Source organism: Drosophila obscura, unplaced genomic scaffold, assembly GCF_018151105.1.
Source record: "Drosophila obscura isolate BZ-5 IFL unplaced genomic scaffold, ASM1815110v1 contig_4, whole genome shotgun sequence".
NCBI lineage: Eukaryota > Metazoa > Arthropoda > Insecta > Diptera > Drosophilidae > Drosophila > Drosophila obscura.
Window position 1 is genome coordinate 6,520,674 of NW_024542828.1, and position 16,532 is coordinate 6,537,205.

A 16,532-nucleotide genomic window follows, 5' to 3' on the forward strand; every position below is an offset into this window, starting at 1 on the left:
GCACATTTAATGATATATAAATAACTATATCAATGCCAACAAAAAAAAAGGATAAAGGATAAATTCTCTTGGCAAACATTTTGATGTAAATTCAAAGCTTTAAATTCAAAAATTAATGACACATAATTACATAATTGCTTTTGTTTGTTTGTTTGTTCGATTGTTGTCTATGATATTAATTCGATATATTGATATTCGATAACACTATTAAAGTAAACCTGAAGCTCTAAAATCTAGGCAAAGCTTGGACGTAACTGGGGTTGTCGCAGTGGAGCAGCTCAGCAGCAGCTCACGTTGCCGTTTCCGAGGGTGCCTGGGCCCGACCAAAGAGCTCCTCATAGGAAGGGGCTGCAAATGGAACCCAAAACAATTATATGATGGATTATGCATCAAAATAGCACCCAAAATCGTGTGTGCGAGAAACTTACGCAATTCGTGTACGCCAGGCGGCTGCCGTGGCTGCAGAAACGAAGACGATGTGGCCGAGTTGGCCGTGTGGGATGGCAGCTGGCTGTAGCCACTGACCGGTACTGGTACCGCAACCGGTGCGGGGGCCACTGCCACTGGCTGGGGTGGTGGCGTCATCGCCAGCAGTGAGTACTGTGGCGACTCTGGCAGCGGATAGGTTGGCAAATGCGGCGGCGGATACGATTGCGCCATCAACGGGCTGGACGAATAAGGCATATAGGGCACATTGGAGCTGCGCAGGCTGGCCCGGGCCGAGGGGCTGCCAAACTGCGAGCCATATTGCGAGGATTGTGACCCGCCCGATGTGTACGACAGCTCCACACCGCCCACGGCGGGGCTGAGCGTGGCCGTCGACGAATCGGAGGTGATGGAGTTGAGGGAACTGCATTCGCTGAACTGTGAGGAGCGCGAGGGCGAGCCAATCGACGTGTCCAGCGAGGGATACACCGGCAGGGCTCCGGTGGGTGGGGCGGACTCAAACGGATTGCCCAACGTTCCATTGGCATCGGGACCGGGCGGACCAGTCTCGGGTCTGGGTGGGGGGGGCGTTGGACGCATCGAGCCCTGCCGGTTCGACGCATCCTGCGAGTAGACCTTGAAGGGCAGATTAAGCACCAGATTCTTGAAGAAACCGCGCAGCACCGCCTCCACACGCAGCTCATAGACAATGGTGATCACGCCGCTCAGATGATCGTCCGTCGGCTGGGCGCCCGCCGGCATTAGCAGCTCGTGGGCGAAGCTCCGTTCGCTCTTCTTCTGCACGGCGCCCGTCTCCTTGCTGGCAATGGCAATGCACTCAACCTTTTGGACGCGCAGCGGCACATGGCTGTAGTACGTCACATACTGGAGCACACTGAAGCGCAGCTTCTCCACATTGGTGGTGCTGTTGTTCATGACGGTGACACAGATGCGCAGCGGCTCGCTGCGCACCGCAAAATCCTCGGGCAACAGGGCCACCATTGTGATGGGCCGTGTCCCAAACAGGCTGATCGTCTTGGTTATCTGCTTCTCCAGGGGACTGGGCACGCTGCGTTGCATGGCCTGCAGCGGCATATTCTTGACGACCGTAAAGTGGATGTTGTGGCGCTCGTCGAACGTCCAGGGCCGTTGGATGAGCACACGCATCTTGTACTTGATGCTGCCGTAGCTGCCCTTGAAGCTGGAGGGCAGCTGTCTGCCCAGTGCCACCTTAAAAATGAACGTATGCTCGCCGGCGGACAGTTCCAGACCGCGCGGCTCAAAGTCCGGCAATGGCGTCTCGCTGTGCTCGTATATCTCCTTGCTGGTGTAGAACAGACTGCGCGTGTACTCATTGTTGTTGGAGTTTTTGCGCAGTATTTCCATCCATTTGCATTTTCCTTTGCCAGTGACTTGGATTTTAATGGCTGCAAAATAGAAGAAAAGGGAATTCAAATTTTTGAAACACAAAACGCCACCTATTGGTAATAGATGGTACCACTGTGCTGTGAATTCGTTCCACCATGCGTGCAGTGCTTTTTGGTATATTACAGACAGTCAGTGCGGTATATTTTAGCGGTCACACTGTGAATGGCTCATTTTTGCGTCAGAGAGTGAGCTCCAGTTGGATTTCTATAATTCCAATACCGTTTATCCGCAATTGGGAAAAGTGCAAATTCCCAACCAGAAAAAAAGGGACCATATATTTTTTGAGTAGTTTGGCCAAAGTTTTCGTTTTCAAAGTTGGGAATTCGCATATTTTATCTTCGGCCACACTAAACCCTCCCCCCAAAACCCCTTCTACGGTCACACTGCACACAATTTATAAAAATAAATGATTAAAAAACACGAACCAAACACGTTTGCAGACAAGTAAATTGTGCTTAAAGTAAGTGCATAAATTTGGGCCCTTGTGTGTGCTTTGATTGGACACCCAATTGAGCAGCTGCGGCACGCGTAAAGCGTTTATGCCGGCTGCTCAATATTTTTTTTCGCACGGGCTAATAGTTTTTTTTTTCGGTCTCTTTTTTTTTCATTGCTTTGCAGCGGACGCCCATTGTGAAAATTTTGTTCGGGGTCTGGGGGCCGCCACAAATATCAAAATGAATAGTGAATATATTGGCAAGGCGATCAGCTACCATGGCCAGCCGCTGCAAAAGATTTGGGACGATGAGCGCGGCGGCGAGGAGCTGCGCCAGTTGGGCCTCACCCAAATGGACTTCAGTGTGTACCTGGAGCGGCAGAAGTATTTCACATTTCAGGAGCGTGCCAAGCGCCTCAAAGTGCATCAGTTCCTGACCCGGAAGGCCAACGAGCTCTACGATCGTGGTCTGGTGGCCAATGTCATGGAGGATGCAGTGGTGGCCACAGGTAGACCAAACCCCCACCACCACCACCACCATTTGATGCCAATTAAATTCCATGTGTGTGTGTGTGTGTTTTGCAGGTACCGAATGCCTTGTGCAGCAGCCACCGTACGAGTTCTTTACACAGCTGAAGGACAAACGCAAAGCCTGGACATATCGTTTGGATGCCCTCAAACAGGGCAGCATTATCTACGCAATGGTATTGAGTTTGCCCCGTTTCAATCGTTTGATGGTGCGGCCCCTGTGCTCCGATGAGCCACTGCACTTGTATCTATCAGATATACCCATAAAGGTGAGTGCCGCCAGCACAGCGAGGGGGGGGGACAACAACTAATCTCTGCTGCTGCTGCTGCTGTCTGTCTGTAGGCCACCATAATGCAAGCCAACTGGGGCCCTCTGCCGCTGGACAAACAGGGCAATCCACGTCAATTTGGTCCCAACGATATACTACGCTGCGAGATCTTTCAAATCTCATCGGATGCCGAACGTTTGTCGCTGAATATGATTGGCATATACCAGAAATCGCCCGATCTGAAGCTGGGACTGTGTGACATCAAGGATCTGCCCAAATACTATCGGTAGACAAACACACAACGCCCCAAAACCCCCCAAAAGAAATTATTTTAATATGCGCGTTTTGTTTTCTGGCAATTTTATAGACAAATTCATAATGTGGAGCATCCATCGATTGTGCACTATGAGGATATGTTGAGTGCGGCGCCAGAATTCGAGAATCCCAATTATGATTTGCTGTTTCAAGTGAATGGCCTGCAGCCCAACGAGAACTTTACAATGATGGGACACATCAAGTTTGGCTTCCCCGAGGCGGAATATGCCACAGAGCTGCGACAGAAGCAGGCCTCCCAATGGGCATTTCGGTAAGCATTTTGTTTTGTTTTTTGTTTTTGTTTTTTTGGAGTTTTGTCCAAAGGATTATTATTATTGTGTGCGATTGTGTTATCCATTCCCAAACCATTTTGCATACCGTTTTCGTTGCGTTTACTCTCTGAACAAACAAACAAACAAACAATTCAGCTCCGTGGCTGATGGCATTGAGCACTTTAAGAATGGCCAGCAAGTTGAGGCCTTTCAGTGCCTGAATAAGGCATTGAACATTGATCCGCGCAATGTTGAGGGCTTGGTGGCGCGCGGTGCCCTCTACGCGAATCGTGGCAGCTTCCTCAAGGGTCTGCAAGACTTCGAGAAGGCCCTAAACTTGAATAAGTACCATGTGAATGCGCGTATATATATGTGCGAAACGCTGGTGGCCCTGGGACGTAGCTACGAGGAGAAGAACTGCATACCGGATGCGGTAAAGGCCTACAATGATTGCCTGAATCTATTGCCTCAGCATGCGGAGGCGCGTCTCTCACTGGATGCGCTGCAGCGTTGCTCAAATTTGCCGCCAGGAATTACAGGAATTGGTGGTGTGGCAGTTGCTGTTGGTGGCGATGGTAAGCATACACAGAACAGCGCAGATGTTGTCGATTTGGCCCAAACATCGGACGAGTCCAGCTCCTCCAGTGGTGGCAGTGGTGTTGAAAGTGATAGCGAGGATCAAAGTAAGTACCACCACAACCGGCGCGCTCTCTGTTGTTCCAGTTTATGTGGCTGGCTAACCTATTGTACATTTTAGCTGGAAGAACACGTGGCAACAACAACAACAGCAGCAGCAGCAGCCATCATCATCAGTCACAGTTTGGTGGTGGTGGTGGCGGTGGCGGTGCTGGCGACGACAAGCTGGCCATTATCGATGCCGAAAAGGCCAACGAATTCAAGCTGGACGACGATGAGACCATGTCCAGTGTGCGTAAACTTTTGCGCGATGCCAACAAGCACAAAAAGGCCAAAAAGAAGGGTAAAAAGAAAAGGGACAAAAAGGAAAAGAAAGGAAAATCAAGATCTGGAAATAATAGCATTGCCGGCGGCGATGAGGATAATGATAATGATGATGATGACGATGACGATGATGATGATGTGGATCCCATAGAACTGCTCAAAAAGATTGACATTAAGGAGGCCTTCAGGTGAGTGTTCCCCCCATCCCCTCCCGACAACCCCCAACAGAGCTAGAAATATTTGACAAGAAATTTCTTTCTGCATTTAACTGCAAACTGCTAGTCAGGACACGTATGTACTTAGACATTAATTAAACTATTATTTAGCACTAGCAGCCACCCAGCCGGCCCCTATTCATAGATAATTCATTTGTCTTTTAGGCTAATGCAAAATGTTGGCAGCGATGCCGAACTGAAGGCCAGACTGCGCGAGTATTTGCAAAAGGGTGGCGGCCACAATGCCTCACCGCCGCCGCCAGCCCCATCGATGATGGTGGCACGCAAAACGGAACCATTTGGCGCTGGCAAAAGGACCAGCAGCTATGATGACATGGGACCCAGCACATCACGGCATGCGCATGCAGCAGCTGCTTCTTCTACTTCCACTGCTGCTGCTGCTGTTGGCAGTAACAGCGTGCAGATCGCACAGCAGGTGGCAGCCAAATTCCAGGATCAAAAGAAACAGCAACAACAGCAGCAACAACAACAACAGGTGCAGCCTACACCGAGGTTCTCCTTCCAGATTAAGCGTCCCCTGCAAATGGACAAGTTTGGATTGCTGCGTCTGGCCGTACCGGAGCCACAGAAGAATTTGGGACGCAGCAGCAGCTCACGCAGTCGAAGCCGCAGCAGGAGTCGCTCGAACCGGAGACGCAGCGAACGGCGTCGCAGTGCATCGAGGCGCAGAAGCCGCCGCGATTCGCGTTCCCGTTCGCACAGTACCGCGCGCCGCACCAGAACCAGATCGCGCTCCAGGCGGCGTCGTTCCATGTCGCGTTCCCGTAGCCGGTCCCGTTCGCCACGACGATATGGCGGCCGGTTTGGACGTGGTCGACGCTTCGATCGCGACCGACGCTCTCGCTCACGTTCCGTGCACCGCCGGCGAACACCGTCACCCTTTGTGGCACGCCGCACACCATCGCCATTCGTGCCCCGTCGCACACCATCGCCAGCGTCGCGCTTCCGACGCACTCGCTCCCGCAGCCGCTCGCGCAGCTACAGTCCGCGTCGCTTTCAATCGCGCTTTGCGCCACGCGGACGTGGCCGTGGGCGCGGCAGGAGCCATAATCGTTACTCCTGGTTTAATCATGACCAGCGGGCGACCGAGTCGAACGGACGTAGCATTAGTCCAGCCAAAAAAGGCGATGATAGTCCTGCGGCCAACAAGCAAGCAGATAATCCGAAAAAGCATGCCGATGATCCGAAAAAGAATGCCGATGGTCCCACAATCGAGGAAGTCGACGAAATGATCAAAAATGCACAAAAGGAACGCAAGCAGGGACTCATGGAAGCCACGTCCAAGGAGTTCAAGGCATAAACAAAAACCACAAAAAAAAAACAAAAATTCTCGTAGGAAGAAGAAGAAAAAAGAAGAAGCAGCGTTAAGTTTTATTTTAGTTCTTATGCATATTTGATTTTGATATTCAAAAACTTGTAATATGTTCACCTCCTTAACCAATTATTGGACACCAGAAGCGACTACCACTACTCAATAAAGAAGCTTTCGAAGCAAACTCTTTTAGCATGTCCCGCATGCTGTGTAAGCCCAACAGATCGATTTGATTTTTATTGCATATAAAATTGTTTAATTTATTAATTTGACATTCCCAATCAGCGGCACAAGCAGCAGTCCAGGTCCAAAAGAATGCGCACTGAGCTTCCAGCAGTGTGTTCCACAGTAGTTTCTCCCACCCACACCCACACGCATGCAAATGCACAAGAGAGCAAAACTGCAAAAAGAGAGCGTGAGTGTCAGAGTGAGAGTGAGCAAACTGACTGGCTGGCTCGCTCTCCCACCAACTGCAGTTGTCTTTGTATGGGTTTGGTTGTAGCCATGGTACATTAAAGTGAAGGTAAGGCAGTGCCACAAAGCTTTCTCAGTTCGAAAGTCTAGCTGTAGTTAACTAGGAGAGCGGCGATTAACCACCCTACCCCAATGTTTAGTATGCCCTGCAAACGACGGACCGGCTGTCAATTAAAAAAAAAAATCATACGAGCAGCGTACGAACACGGTGGAGCATTTTGGGGGAAGAAGCTAAACAACAAGAGGCGGCTGGCTATAACACACATCCAAGATAAAGTTTCATATCATTTTCGCCAGCCGGCAGCACTAGAACGAACGCGCGACGGGTAGCAAGCAGTGTTTGTTGTTTCGCACATTATTAGAATATTTAATGCGACCAGTTATCGCAATTAGTACGAGGGCGACAATTGAAAATCAAATCGAATAAATCAAAACTAATAATAAAATCCAAGTGCCTGTGTGTAAGTGTGACAAATTTGCATACATATGCATATAAATTCTTCAAGTTTCTTTACATAACAAAATAAACAACAACAAAACATATAAAAGTGCAAGGTGGTGCAAAAATGCAGAAAACATATGCGACAAAGTGCAACCGCAAAAATAAATAAAAATGAAGGAAACACGCGCCGACATTGAACGTTTTTTTTTTTATAATTTTCCGCTTGGACTTTGAACGATAAGCGCGACCAACAAGAACAACAAACTATAGCTACAATAACATCTGCTGGTGTATTATGAGAAAGACAAAGAACATAAAACTCGGAAGCCACGCTTGCTCTTATTCGTATTCTTACTCTTCGTTTTTGTTGTTGTTGTTAGTGTTGCTCTTTGGGGTGCGGTACACTTGTTGCCATGCGGCTTATGGCCACGCACAACCCGAATGATTTGCGGTGTGTGAAGACGGACAAGAGCGGAATAAAACCTGCATTTATCGCCATATTTGTGTGCAATAATAAATAATACTAATAATAATAATAGCAGCTGCTATTACAATCTACCGTATCTATATCAATAATCGCAATAATTCTGTGTTTAGTCATAAAATACTATACAAAACTATTAAATATATACATATGTTTAACCTTCATTATTGAGTATCGGCATACTTGTTTTCGGTTGAGTGTTTTGATAATCTAATCAGCAGAACTTACTGCCCCATAAAGTGAGCAGAACTTTTGGAAATGGCCAAAAACTGAATTAGGTTTTGCTTACTATTTTTAGTTATACGAGTGCCTATACCCTTTAATCAGTTACTAACCCCAACACACACTTGTAAACTCCCTTTTTTCCCCCCATTTAATTGCAGCACACATAGATCAGAAAGCAAGCTAATATGTATACGAAAATCTTTCGTGCTGTGATAATCGGAGCACCCGGCTCTGGCAAGGGAACCATTTCTGAACGTATTGTTAAAACCTTTGGATTCCTGCACATCTCCTCGGGCGATATATTGCGCCAGAACATTATCAATAATACGGATCTGGGCAAGAGGGCGCAACAGTTTATCAACTCTGGTCAACTGGTGCCCGATGAGATTGTCACAAAAACTATGCTGGCCCGCATCAGAGAGGTGGGCAACAAGTCGTACATTCTGGATGGATTCCCACGCAACAGTGCACAGGCGGATATTCTAGCCGCACGTGAGCAGATCGATGCGGTTATCAATCTGAACATTCCACACGATGTTATCATTTGCCGTGTCAAGAATCGCTGGATTCACGCGCCATCGGGTCGTGTGTACAACATTGGCTTCGATGATCCCAAGGTGCCCGGCAAGGATGATGTGACGGGCGAACCGTTGACCCAGCGTGAGGACGACAAGCCGGAGGTGGTGGCCAAACGTTTGCAGTTGTATGATGAGCTGATGGGTCCGGTTTTGGCCTGGTATGCGGAACGTGGTCTGGTCACCAGTTTCAAGGGACGTGAAACCAAAGAGATTTGGCCACGCGTCGAACGCTTCCTCAAGGATAAGGTCCAAGGATAGGGGACCAAGGACTAAAACCGTTATTATATCCGAATAGAATTGCTTTAATTGTGCACAAATTAATTGGATAAGAACAATGTGTTCAATGAAGCTCAAACATATTTATATGTATATACATATACATATCTATATGTGTGTGGACAGGACGGAGCAGAAGTCTAATTAAATGTAATTGCCGAAGCCTTACAATGTGAAAACGATATATGTCTAATTAAATGTACTACTTTCTTTTGTATTTTGATTAGCCAGCGCGACACCCTAGTAAACAAAACATTCCCCTCATATAAATGTATTTTGTTCTCCCCCTTCCTTTTTTTATATATGTAAACATCATCTTTTTGTACTCGTGTTTTTGTACTATGTGCTCTGATAATAAATCGCGTTTTGTTATACTGTGCGCTGATAATGGAACATTCGACTATTCGGGGTAGCTTTCTTCTATTTATAGACGCGACCATTAACTACGCTTAATATGTGGAGTCCACCAATTATGGCTTCCCCTCTTGATGACACACAAATGCCCTTCACATTGATGCGTAGCGCACTCAAACTTGAAAGCTGCAAGAGATGGTGTAGTGTGGCGCTCCCTTTTGGCGAGAACTCTCACCCACACAGTCAAGTCAGCTGCTCACACCTGCACACACACAAAGGCAAATCACAACAGAGAGCCGAAGTACACTGCCGGGCAGCAAAAGTAGGCAATGTGCGTCATATTCCAAGGTAGATTTTAACGCTGATTTTGCTCGATTACATTTTTGCTGGACTTTTTAAACAACATTTAAACGATAGCATAGCAGAAAGAGTTTGTTTTTTAATGTAGTTGCTATAAATGTTGTAGCTGACACGCTCTTTTTTGTGGCCTTGTCTGTGCTGAGAGCGCGCGCCGCTCTGATTGCCCTCAGACCTGGCTTCACCATTATTACGGCATTTTTGGCACACAAACAGACGGAAAAGAACAACGCTTGCGCTTCTGTCTCTTTCTCTCCCATGGGGCCCAAATGAAATGCGTTTGCCATTTCCTGAAAGAAATTGTACCGTAAAACGAGAGCAAATAGGCTGCCGGAGTGCAACTGCAATGGAATGCTTATCGATGAATGAAACGCCAGTGCAAAAGGCAAACGAACGAATTTGCGTGCGAAAGAGGCAGAGTGTGGTAGCGATATCATCAACAGCAGAAGTACACTATAAATATGTATGGGGCTGCTGTGCTGCTTTGTAAAGTTCTTTGTTAATGCCAATGGGGCCATAACGAAAGTCCAGCAGCAGCCGTCCCGCGCGAACAATGGAAATCCATTTCAGCCAAATCACAAACCAAGGCCCTGACTCATTGCGTCTACCATCATGCCAAGGCTCAGCTTGTGGATGTTTCCCAGAAATCAACTATGACAACAACTTACCGCGAATCTTTGTGCGCTTGTTCACATTCATCCAAATCTCGCCGCGTATGATGTCGCCGGCAAAGTAAATGCCATCGGGATTGTCCAGCGTTATACGTAACCGTTCACTTTCCATTCTGACGATTCGATGGCTGCTGCTCTCATTAAACACTTATCCAAAAATAATTCCGTCATTAAAATGCCGCAACATAGAAACGCAGCAGGCAGCAACTGCAACACAAGCACTTCCACACACCCGCGCGCCGCACCCTTCCTTGGTCACTATATGTGCTAGCTATATGCTGAATTGCTACAACTACAACGATTTGGGCGATTTTCTACATACAACCAACCGCCGCGGAAGAGAGCTTTTTCGATTTGGCCACTTTGTGAATTTTACTACCTATTTCACGCTAGTTTGACACAGCTAGGGCGGGCCCCTTGCACTACACAGCGGCAGCTACACACACACACACGCAGAGCTGTGTAATTGAATTCGATTGAAGGTGCCATAAATGGTTAAATAATTAAATTTCTTATAAATTATACGTGCGCGTTGTTGTTGTTTCGATAACGGTTGCAAAGAGAGGCGATATTTCGATAGACAAACAGCTGTTGCGTGGCGTTGCCACCAGACTGGGCTGTGTGGCGCAAACAGGCTGCGATTTGAATTTCGTTCAAATATCGGAGAGTCAGTTTATTTATTTGTGTTGAAAAGTATTAATCAAACATTTTTACAACAACAACTACATTTATTAGTGTGCTTCCCCGTTTTATGTGCTGCGCAGTCTATCGTGCTATCTCTCTTCCGCACGCACATACACGCGCGCTCAGCTTTTGCTTTCAGTAGCAACATTTGGCTGCTCGCGTTCGGTTCATTCGCGTGCTGTGTGTGTGTGTGCGTTCGTGTGCTCCGCTATCATCAATAAAAACCAAACATTCCTTTGTCATATCCTGGGCACTGCCTGACACCGTCGCCAAGGCCACCAGCAAGGCGCTGCCGTTGCCTGCCGCATAACTTGATAAGATGAGCAGCAAAGTGACCTTTGCCTTTGATAATAACCCCTTGGGCGTATATCACGCAGGCCAGGTTATATCCGGAACTGCGGAGCTCACAACGGACCGTCCAAAAACCATTCGCTGTAAGTTCTAAGCCCCAACTCTACCCCACTACGCTTCCTGGCAAACTCCAAGACGCATTAACATAGCTCTCTGCCCTCTGGCTGTTGGCTGGTGGTAGGAGGAAGTCTTTGTCCATGACGTCATGGTTATATGCTGCTTGGCTGCCTCCCTCAAACGCCATCCCATCCCATCCCCATCCATCCAATTTCGTTGCGTATGGGAACTGTGCTGTGAGCTTCATTAGTAGTCGGCGGCGTCATTAATATTGTTGCTGCTTTTATTGTTGTTGTATCTTTTGTTATTACTGCCGGCAGATTTATATTGTTAATGTTCAGTTTGGCCCAAGCGGCCTGTCTGGCTGCCTGGCTGACTGGCTTTGGATATTTGATAGCCGCTGAAAAAAACTAGTTTGGTGTTTGAAATTACGAGCGGCTGTTTATATTATAAGGAATTTGATTCGGTTTACTGGACACAGAGAGTGTCTCGACAGATTGTGTTTTGTTTTGTTTTTTTTTGCAGACACAGAGCTTTAGATTTGTGTAATAAAACCAGCTGGGGTCCACTCAGCTTAGAATGAATGGCAGGTAATTGTAGTTGGATATATTTGGTCATTTTATTTATATTTATAAATATTTATATTAGCAATCTAAAGCGGATAGGGTAGGGCAGAATAGGAGCGAACATTATACTGACAGCATGTCGTATAGGTTTGTTGATTCTTTGAATTATTCGCAGCTAATAAAGTGCAGCCAACATCCAATATTAATTCCCAAGGGTAGGGGGCCAAGGCATGTCAGGCTGCAATTAAACTAAATGCATAATTGAAGATTACGAAAGGTGACAGTGAAAGCTCAGCCAAAGAATTGTAGGGAATAACCATGTATATATCAGATTGCCGCATCTGGATCAGATCGAATCATTATTATAGTCAGAATGAAGTTTCTAACTTTTATTTTATTTTTATTTGCCCTGTGCAGTGCGCGACCTTTCGCTGAGAAGATGTCAAATGTACATTGTAGATGTAGTTGACAGATGTAGCAAAACAATGTAGAATATAAAATATTTAAAAAATCTTAATAAATCATAAGCTCACATATATATATTCCGACTGAGTAGAGTCGCGGCCAGAGCAGCGACTCACAGCGTTCCTTCTCGTTTTCCCATGCACAACGCTGCCGGCCCCAGCTATCGAGTGCTCCCTGTATACAATACCCACACACACACATAGTACATCCGAAATTAATTCAATTACAGCAATATTTATAACAATAAATGGATATGGGGAGACGCGCTGGCAGGAGAGCGTGGAGAAGCCCGGCGATGATGGCAAGACAACCAAATCAATGGAGACGCACACCAGCACAGAGATCTACTATGGCAGCGATAAGTATGTGTACGGCCAGAGTGGCGGCTCGCAGCTGGAGCTGCCCAAGGGCAAGTTTGTGTTTCCCTTCCACACGACCATACCGCCGAATGCACCCACCTCCTTCAACGGCAGCCACGGACAGATCAAGCATGAGGTTACGCTCACCATCGATCGTTCGGTGCGCTACAATAATATCTTCAAGCAGTGCTTCACTGTGATACTGCCACACGATCTGAACACCAAGCGGGAGAATGCGGTACGTCTGGCCATAGCACTCCCTCCCCATTAGAGGCCCCTCCTTAACCCTCTCTCTTGTATCCCTTTTAGCAACCACTGAAACGCATCGAGGACAAATCCTTCTGGTGGGGCTCCATTTTCGGGGCCCACAAGCCCATGGTCATGGATGTGGGCACCTCGTACAGCGCCTATGTGCCCGGCCAGAAGATACACTTCCATCTGGTGCTCGACAATCAGTCGGATGTGCAGTGCCAGGATGTCAAGGTGCGACTCTTCAAGAATGTCACATATCGAGCCAATTCCGCAGACAAGCAGCAGCTGAAAGTCACCGAAACACGCGTTGCCGACAAGCACTGCGGCGAGGTGTTGAAGCACAACAAGGCGCAGTTCCATGAGTACCTCGTGGTGCCACCCACAACACCCACCACGCTGGGGGAGCGGGATCCCATACGTGTTAGCTATACGCTTCGCTTTATAGCCAAAACATTTCGCTTGCATGGCGGCGGAGATTTGGTGGTGGATTTTCCAGTGACCATTGGCACCGTGCCGCTGCTGGGCAGTGGCGAGGACCAGGGACCCGGTCGCACGACAACGGCCGCCAATGGCGGCAGTGTCAACAGTTATCCTGGTAGGTGCTTTCACATCATAATTGCCGCTTTGATTAACCTCTTGGTCTCTGCTCTTGGTAGGTGCCCCCATCTTCCAGGAAGATGTCAGCGACGAACAGTTCGAGTCCAACACTTTCAAGCCACGTTATCCGGTCTACACGTTCGGCCAGCCGGCAAATGGAGCCAATGGAGCTCCGGCAGCTGCACCCAGTCTGTATCCAAAGGCTGAGGACACACCGCCAGTGGCTCCTGTACCATATACGCCCAATCCAATGTCGCCAGTCGCAAAGCAGCCCACAGCCCCTGGGCCACAGAAGATACCCCCCTATCCGACCAATTCGCCAGCGCCTGTGGCTGCTTCTGGTGGTAACTTTGAAGTGCTTGGCTTTAGCATACCGCCCAACTATCAGCCAACGCCCAGTGCACCAGGTGCTGCTCCATCCGCTGGCATTGGCTGGAAGTAGCAGCAGCATTTCTCAATTTACACACTTTGTATTATACTCTTTAAGCCATTTTTCAAATAAAACTAAAATCGCGCCTGCAGTGGCAGCGCTGTGCCCTTGACACTGAGTCTGTTTATCGATATATCGTTGTCCCGCATCATAGGCACTAGCTGGAGATGTGCGCTCGCTATATTTACGTATTTAATATTTTCACATATGTAACTTTAACATATTTTACGCATTACAGGTGAAAGATGTCGGTGCTCAGTTTTATTTTGCAAGTAAGGGGGAGGATGGAGCTACAAGGAGCCTTTACAAACAGTATTCTTTTCCGCGGTTTAACCAAGGGGTGCTCAACTTAGAGGGGTGTTAAGTGGGTTAAGTCTCGTCTTATCGCCGTTATCGTTTTATCGCTATCGTCGCGGTCACGCTGTGGAGGACGTAACTTTGTTGTTGTTTTCAAAAAAAAAAAAGGAAAACAGCGGCAACGAAACCAGTTTATAGAGCCTAAATGTGAGCAACGAAGACATAACTGCATCTACAGCTCATACCAAACTATTACACGCTCTCTCGGAACACACACACAGACACGACACAAGCTCAGCGGAATGCCTGGCGAAAAGAAAGTTTTGACGCAATCCACAGGCCTTTGCTTGTAATGAAGAAGCTTCGCCGTCGCCGCCGCCGAAACATTTACTGCTGCAATCTCCCCGTGGACGGACGCTGTGTACGGTTGTCGGACCACATATTTTGGAGATACTTAACGGTAAGACATTCCCAGTGCCCAGTCAGTACCGTCCCTCCGTCATTATGCATTCCCAATATGCAACAGAGAGCCTTTGTCTCTTTATCTTGGCAGCAGCATCAACAGCTAGCTAGCAACAACGGACAACAGACAAACAGACAGACAGACAGACAGCGACGTACGACGACAAAAAAAGTGAAATCGCTGATAAACCCAGATACCCCCTGGCTTACTGGTCAGCCAGCCAATCACTCACTCACTCACTCAATGAATGAATGTGCATAGTAAGGGGAAGCAGCGCTAGAGTCAGAGTTGGAATCTGTTTTAGGACAAGCATGGGGGACTAATTGATGCGCAGGCGAGCATAGCCCCAGACCAGACCAGACCAGACGACAACAGACCACAGCCAAATGACATCCGTACGGCTCCACTGAGCATGACTCTAAGTAAGTTTTGAGCGCCTATCTTTGCTCCCATCTTGAGTGCGGCATTTTTTGAAATTTTGCAATCATCATCAATGATGAGTGTGCAAACAGCCGCAGGCCGCACCTTTGAATAGTTTTGAATAGCCGAAGAAAACTACTAATAATGTTGTTGGTTGCCTTGTGATTTACAGAAATGCCATTGAGGAATCAGTCGCAGCAATAAAAGTGAAATCCGCACGGGCAAACACGCATACGAACACACACAGCTGCCAAAGGCAGACAAGCAGGCAGCAGACAGCAGACGGCAGACGGCAGTCAGCGTCAGCAGCATTCATTTTCGTATTGGCCACCGTGACGATATGGCGGTAACAACGGGCACCAGTACCGGAGCGGCAACCGCAACCACAACCAGCCCCTCGCCGAGTCCGCGACGCAAGCATAGTACGCGCGAGCAACTGCATCAGATTGTGGGTGGAGGCCTGTCGGCGGCCATAACACGTTCCACCTGCCAGCCGCTGGATGTGCTTAAGATACGCTTTCAGCTGCAGGTGGAGCCGCTGGGCAAGTCGCAGGCCACGGGCGCACGGCAGGCATCCAAATACATTTCCATCACGCAGGCGGTGGGGACGATATACCGCGAGGAGGGAGTGCTGGCCTTCTGGAAGGGCCACAATCCCGCCCAGGTGCTGAGCATTATGTATGGAATCTGTCAGTTCTGGACATACGAACAGCTGAGTTTGCAGGCCAAGCAGACCAACTACCTCAAGGATCACCAGCACTTGTCGAATTTCCTGTGCGGCGCCGCTGCCGGCGGTGCTGCGGTTATCATCTCCACGCCGCTGGATGTGATACGAACCCGCCTGATTGCCCAGGACACCAGCAAGGGCTATAGGAATGCCACGCGCGCCGTTTCCGCCATTGTGCACCAGGAGGGACCGCGCGGCATGTACCGTGGCCTGTCGTCGGCCCTGCTACAGATTGCACCGCTGATGGGCACCAACTTTATGGCGTATCGCCTGTTCAGCGACTGGGCGTGTGCCTTCTTCGAGGTGGGGGATCGCAGCAAGTTGCCCACCTGGACGCTACTCGCACTGGGCGCCTCATCCGGTATGCTGTCCAAGACGATTGTGTATCCGTTCGATTTGATTAAGAAGCGCTTGCAAATACAGGGCTTTGAGTCGAATCGACAGACGTTTGGCCAGACGCTGCAGTGTCACGGCGTTTGGGATTGCCTCCGGCTGACAGTGCGTCAAGAGGGTGTGCGCGGTCTGTACAAGGGCGTGGCCCCCACCTTGCTGAAGTCAAGCCTGACGACGGCCTTGTATTTTAGCATTTACGACAAGCTGAAGCAGGTGCGCTTCTAAGTGTTAATCGCAGTCACTGGGGTTAATGGTTGTTCTACCACCTCTAATCGGGCGCTCTGTTAGACATTGGAATATATACAGTGTATTTTCTATTTTTATACATATATATATATATATATATATATTTCCACATACCGTGTAAATAATATTAAGCATAGTTTAGCTGTTGATTAGTTTTCGGTTCTGCGTGCGGGGTTTATATTATT

The 16,532-nt window shown here is 48.3% G+C and overlaps 4 protein-coding genes across 6 annotated transcripts; 3 read left to right on the forward strand and 1 right to left on the reverse strand.

Moving 5' to 3' along the window:
• Positions 1–90: 90 nt before the first annotated feature.
• Positions 91–10,597, reverse strand: LOC111065711 (arrestin domain-containing protein 3). The gene is made up of 3 exons (XM_022354075.2): positions 10,038–10,597; positions 429–1,853; positions 91–348 (listed from the first exon to the last, which is right to left on the reverse strand). Exons 1-3 carry the CDS (start codon positions 10,150–10,152, stop codon positions 290–292), a joined length of 1,599 nt encoding a protein of 532 aa, XP_022209767.2. The 5' UTR covers positions 10,153–10,597; the 3' UTR covers positions 91–289.
• LOC111065710 (tetratricopeptide repeat protein 14 homolog) lies at positions 2,204–9,037 on the forward strand. 2 transcript variants are annotated; one of them, XM_041595110.1, is made up of 6 exons: positions 2,204–2,314; positions 2,473–2,796; positions 2,873–3,084; positions 3,159–3,370; positions 3,452–3,670; positions 7,963–8,100. In XM_041595110.1, exons 2-6 carry the CDS (start codon positions 2,529–2,531, stop codon positions 8,015–8,017), a joined length of 966 nt encoding a protein of 321 aa, XP_041451044.1. In that variant the 5' UTR covers positions 2,204–2,314; positions 2,473–2,528; the 3' UTR covers positions 8,018–8,100. The 2 variants fall into 2 exon arrangements, with proteins under 2 accessions (XP_041451044.1, XP_022209769.1); XM_022354077.2 differs by lacking the exons at positions 2,204–2,314; positions 2,473–2,796; positions 2,873–3,084; positions 3,159–3,370; positions 3,452–3,670 and adding an exon at positions 6,881–7,114 and having other exon boundaries at positions 7,963–9,037.
• Positions 10,598–10,713: 116 nt separating the features above from the next.
• On the forward strand, positions 10,714–13,913 carry LOC111065712 (arrestin domain-containing protein 2). Its single transcript, XM_022354076.2, has 4 exons — positions 10,714–11,158; positions 12,393–12,760; positions 12,832–13,369; positions 13,431–13,913. The coding sequence occupies exons 1-4, from the start codon at positions 11,044–11,046 to the stop codon at positions 13,811–13,813; spliced, it is 1,404 nt and encodes a 467-aa protein (XP_022209768.1). The 5' UTR covers positions 10,714–11,043; the 3' UTR covers positions 13,814–13,913.
• Positions 13,914–14,198: 285 nt separating this feature from the next.
• On the forward strand, positions 14,199–16,483 carry LOC111065732 (mitochondrial thiamine pyrophosphate carrier). 2 transcript variants are annotated; one of them, XM_022354107.2, is made up of 3 exons: positions 14,207–14,305; positions 14,380–14,558; positions 15,154–16,483. In XM_022354107.2, exon 3 carries the CDS (start codon positions 15,322–15,324, stop codon positions 16,324–16,326), a length of 1,005 nt encoding a protein of 334 aa, XP_022209799.1. In that variant the 5' UTR covers positions 14,207–14,305; positions 14,380–14,558; positions 15,154–15,321; the 3' UTR covers positions 16,327–16,483. The 2 variants fall into 2 exon arrangements, with proteins under 2 accessions (XP_022209798.1, XP_022209799.1); XM_022354106.2 differs by having other exon boundaries at positions 14,199–14,558.
• The last annotated feature ends 49 nt before the right edge of the window (positions 16,484–16,532 follow it).

What these genes read in the sequence shown, in the direction of transcription:
- LOC111065710 (XM_041595110.1), top strand. Translation starts at nt 2,529, where the DNA reads ATGAATAGTGAATATATTGGCAAGGCGATCAGCTACCATGGCCAGCCG. An exon ending in GGATGCAGTGGTGGCCACAG is followed by an intron (nt 2,797 to 2,872) that starts GTAGACCAAACC and finishes TGTGTTTTGCAG; the next exon opens with GTACCGAATGCCTTGTGCAG. An exon ending in TATCAGATATACCCATAAAG is followed by an intron (nt 3,085 to 3,158) that starts GTGAGTGCCGCC and finishes GTCTGTCTGTAG; the next exon opens with GCCACCATAATGCAAGCCAA.
- LOC111065711 (XM_022354075.2), bottom strand. Translation starts at nt 10,152, where the DNA reads ATGGAAAGTGAACGGTTACGTATAACGCTGGACAATCCCGATGGCATT. An exon ending in CAAGCGCACAAAGATTCGCG is followed by an intron (nt 1,854 to 10,037) that starts GTAAGTTGTTGT and finishes TCTATTTTGCAG; the next exon opens with CCATTAAAATCCAAGTCACT. An exon ending in GCCTGGCGTACACGAATTGC is followed by an intron (nt 349 to 428) that starts GTAAGTTTCTCG and finishes TTCCATTTGCAG; the next exon opens with CCCCTTCCTATGAGGAGCTC.
- LOC111065712 (XM_022354076.2), top strand. Translation starts at nt 11,044, where the DNA reads ATGAGCAGCAAAGTGACCTTTGCCTTTGATAATAACCCCTTGGGCGTA. An exon ending in CCGTCCAAAAACCATTCGCT is followed by an intron (nt 11,159 to 12,392) that starts GTAAGTTCTAAG and finishes ATTCAATTACAG; the next exon opens with CAATATTTATAACAATAAAT. An exon ending in ACACCAAGCGGGAGAATGCG is followed by an intron (nt 12,761 to 12,831) that starts GTACGTCTGGCC and finishes TATCCCTTTTAG; the next exon opens with CAACCACTGAAACGCATCGA.
- LOC111065732 (XM_022354106.2), top strand. Translation starts at nt 15,322, where the DNA reads ATGGCGGTAACAACGGGCACCAGTACCGGAGCGGCAACCGCAACCACA.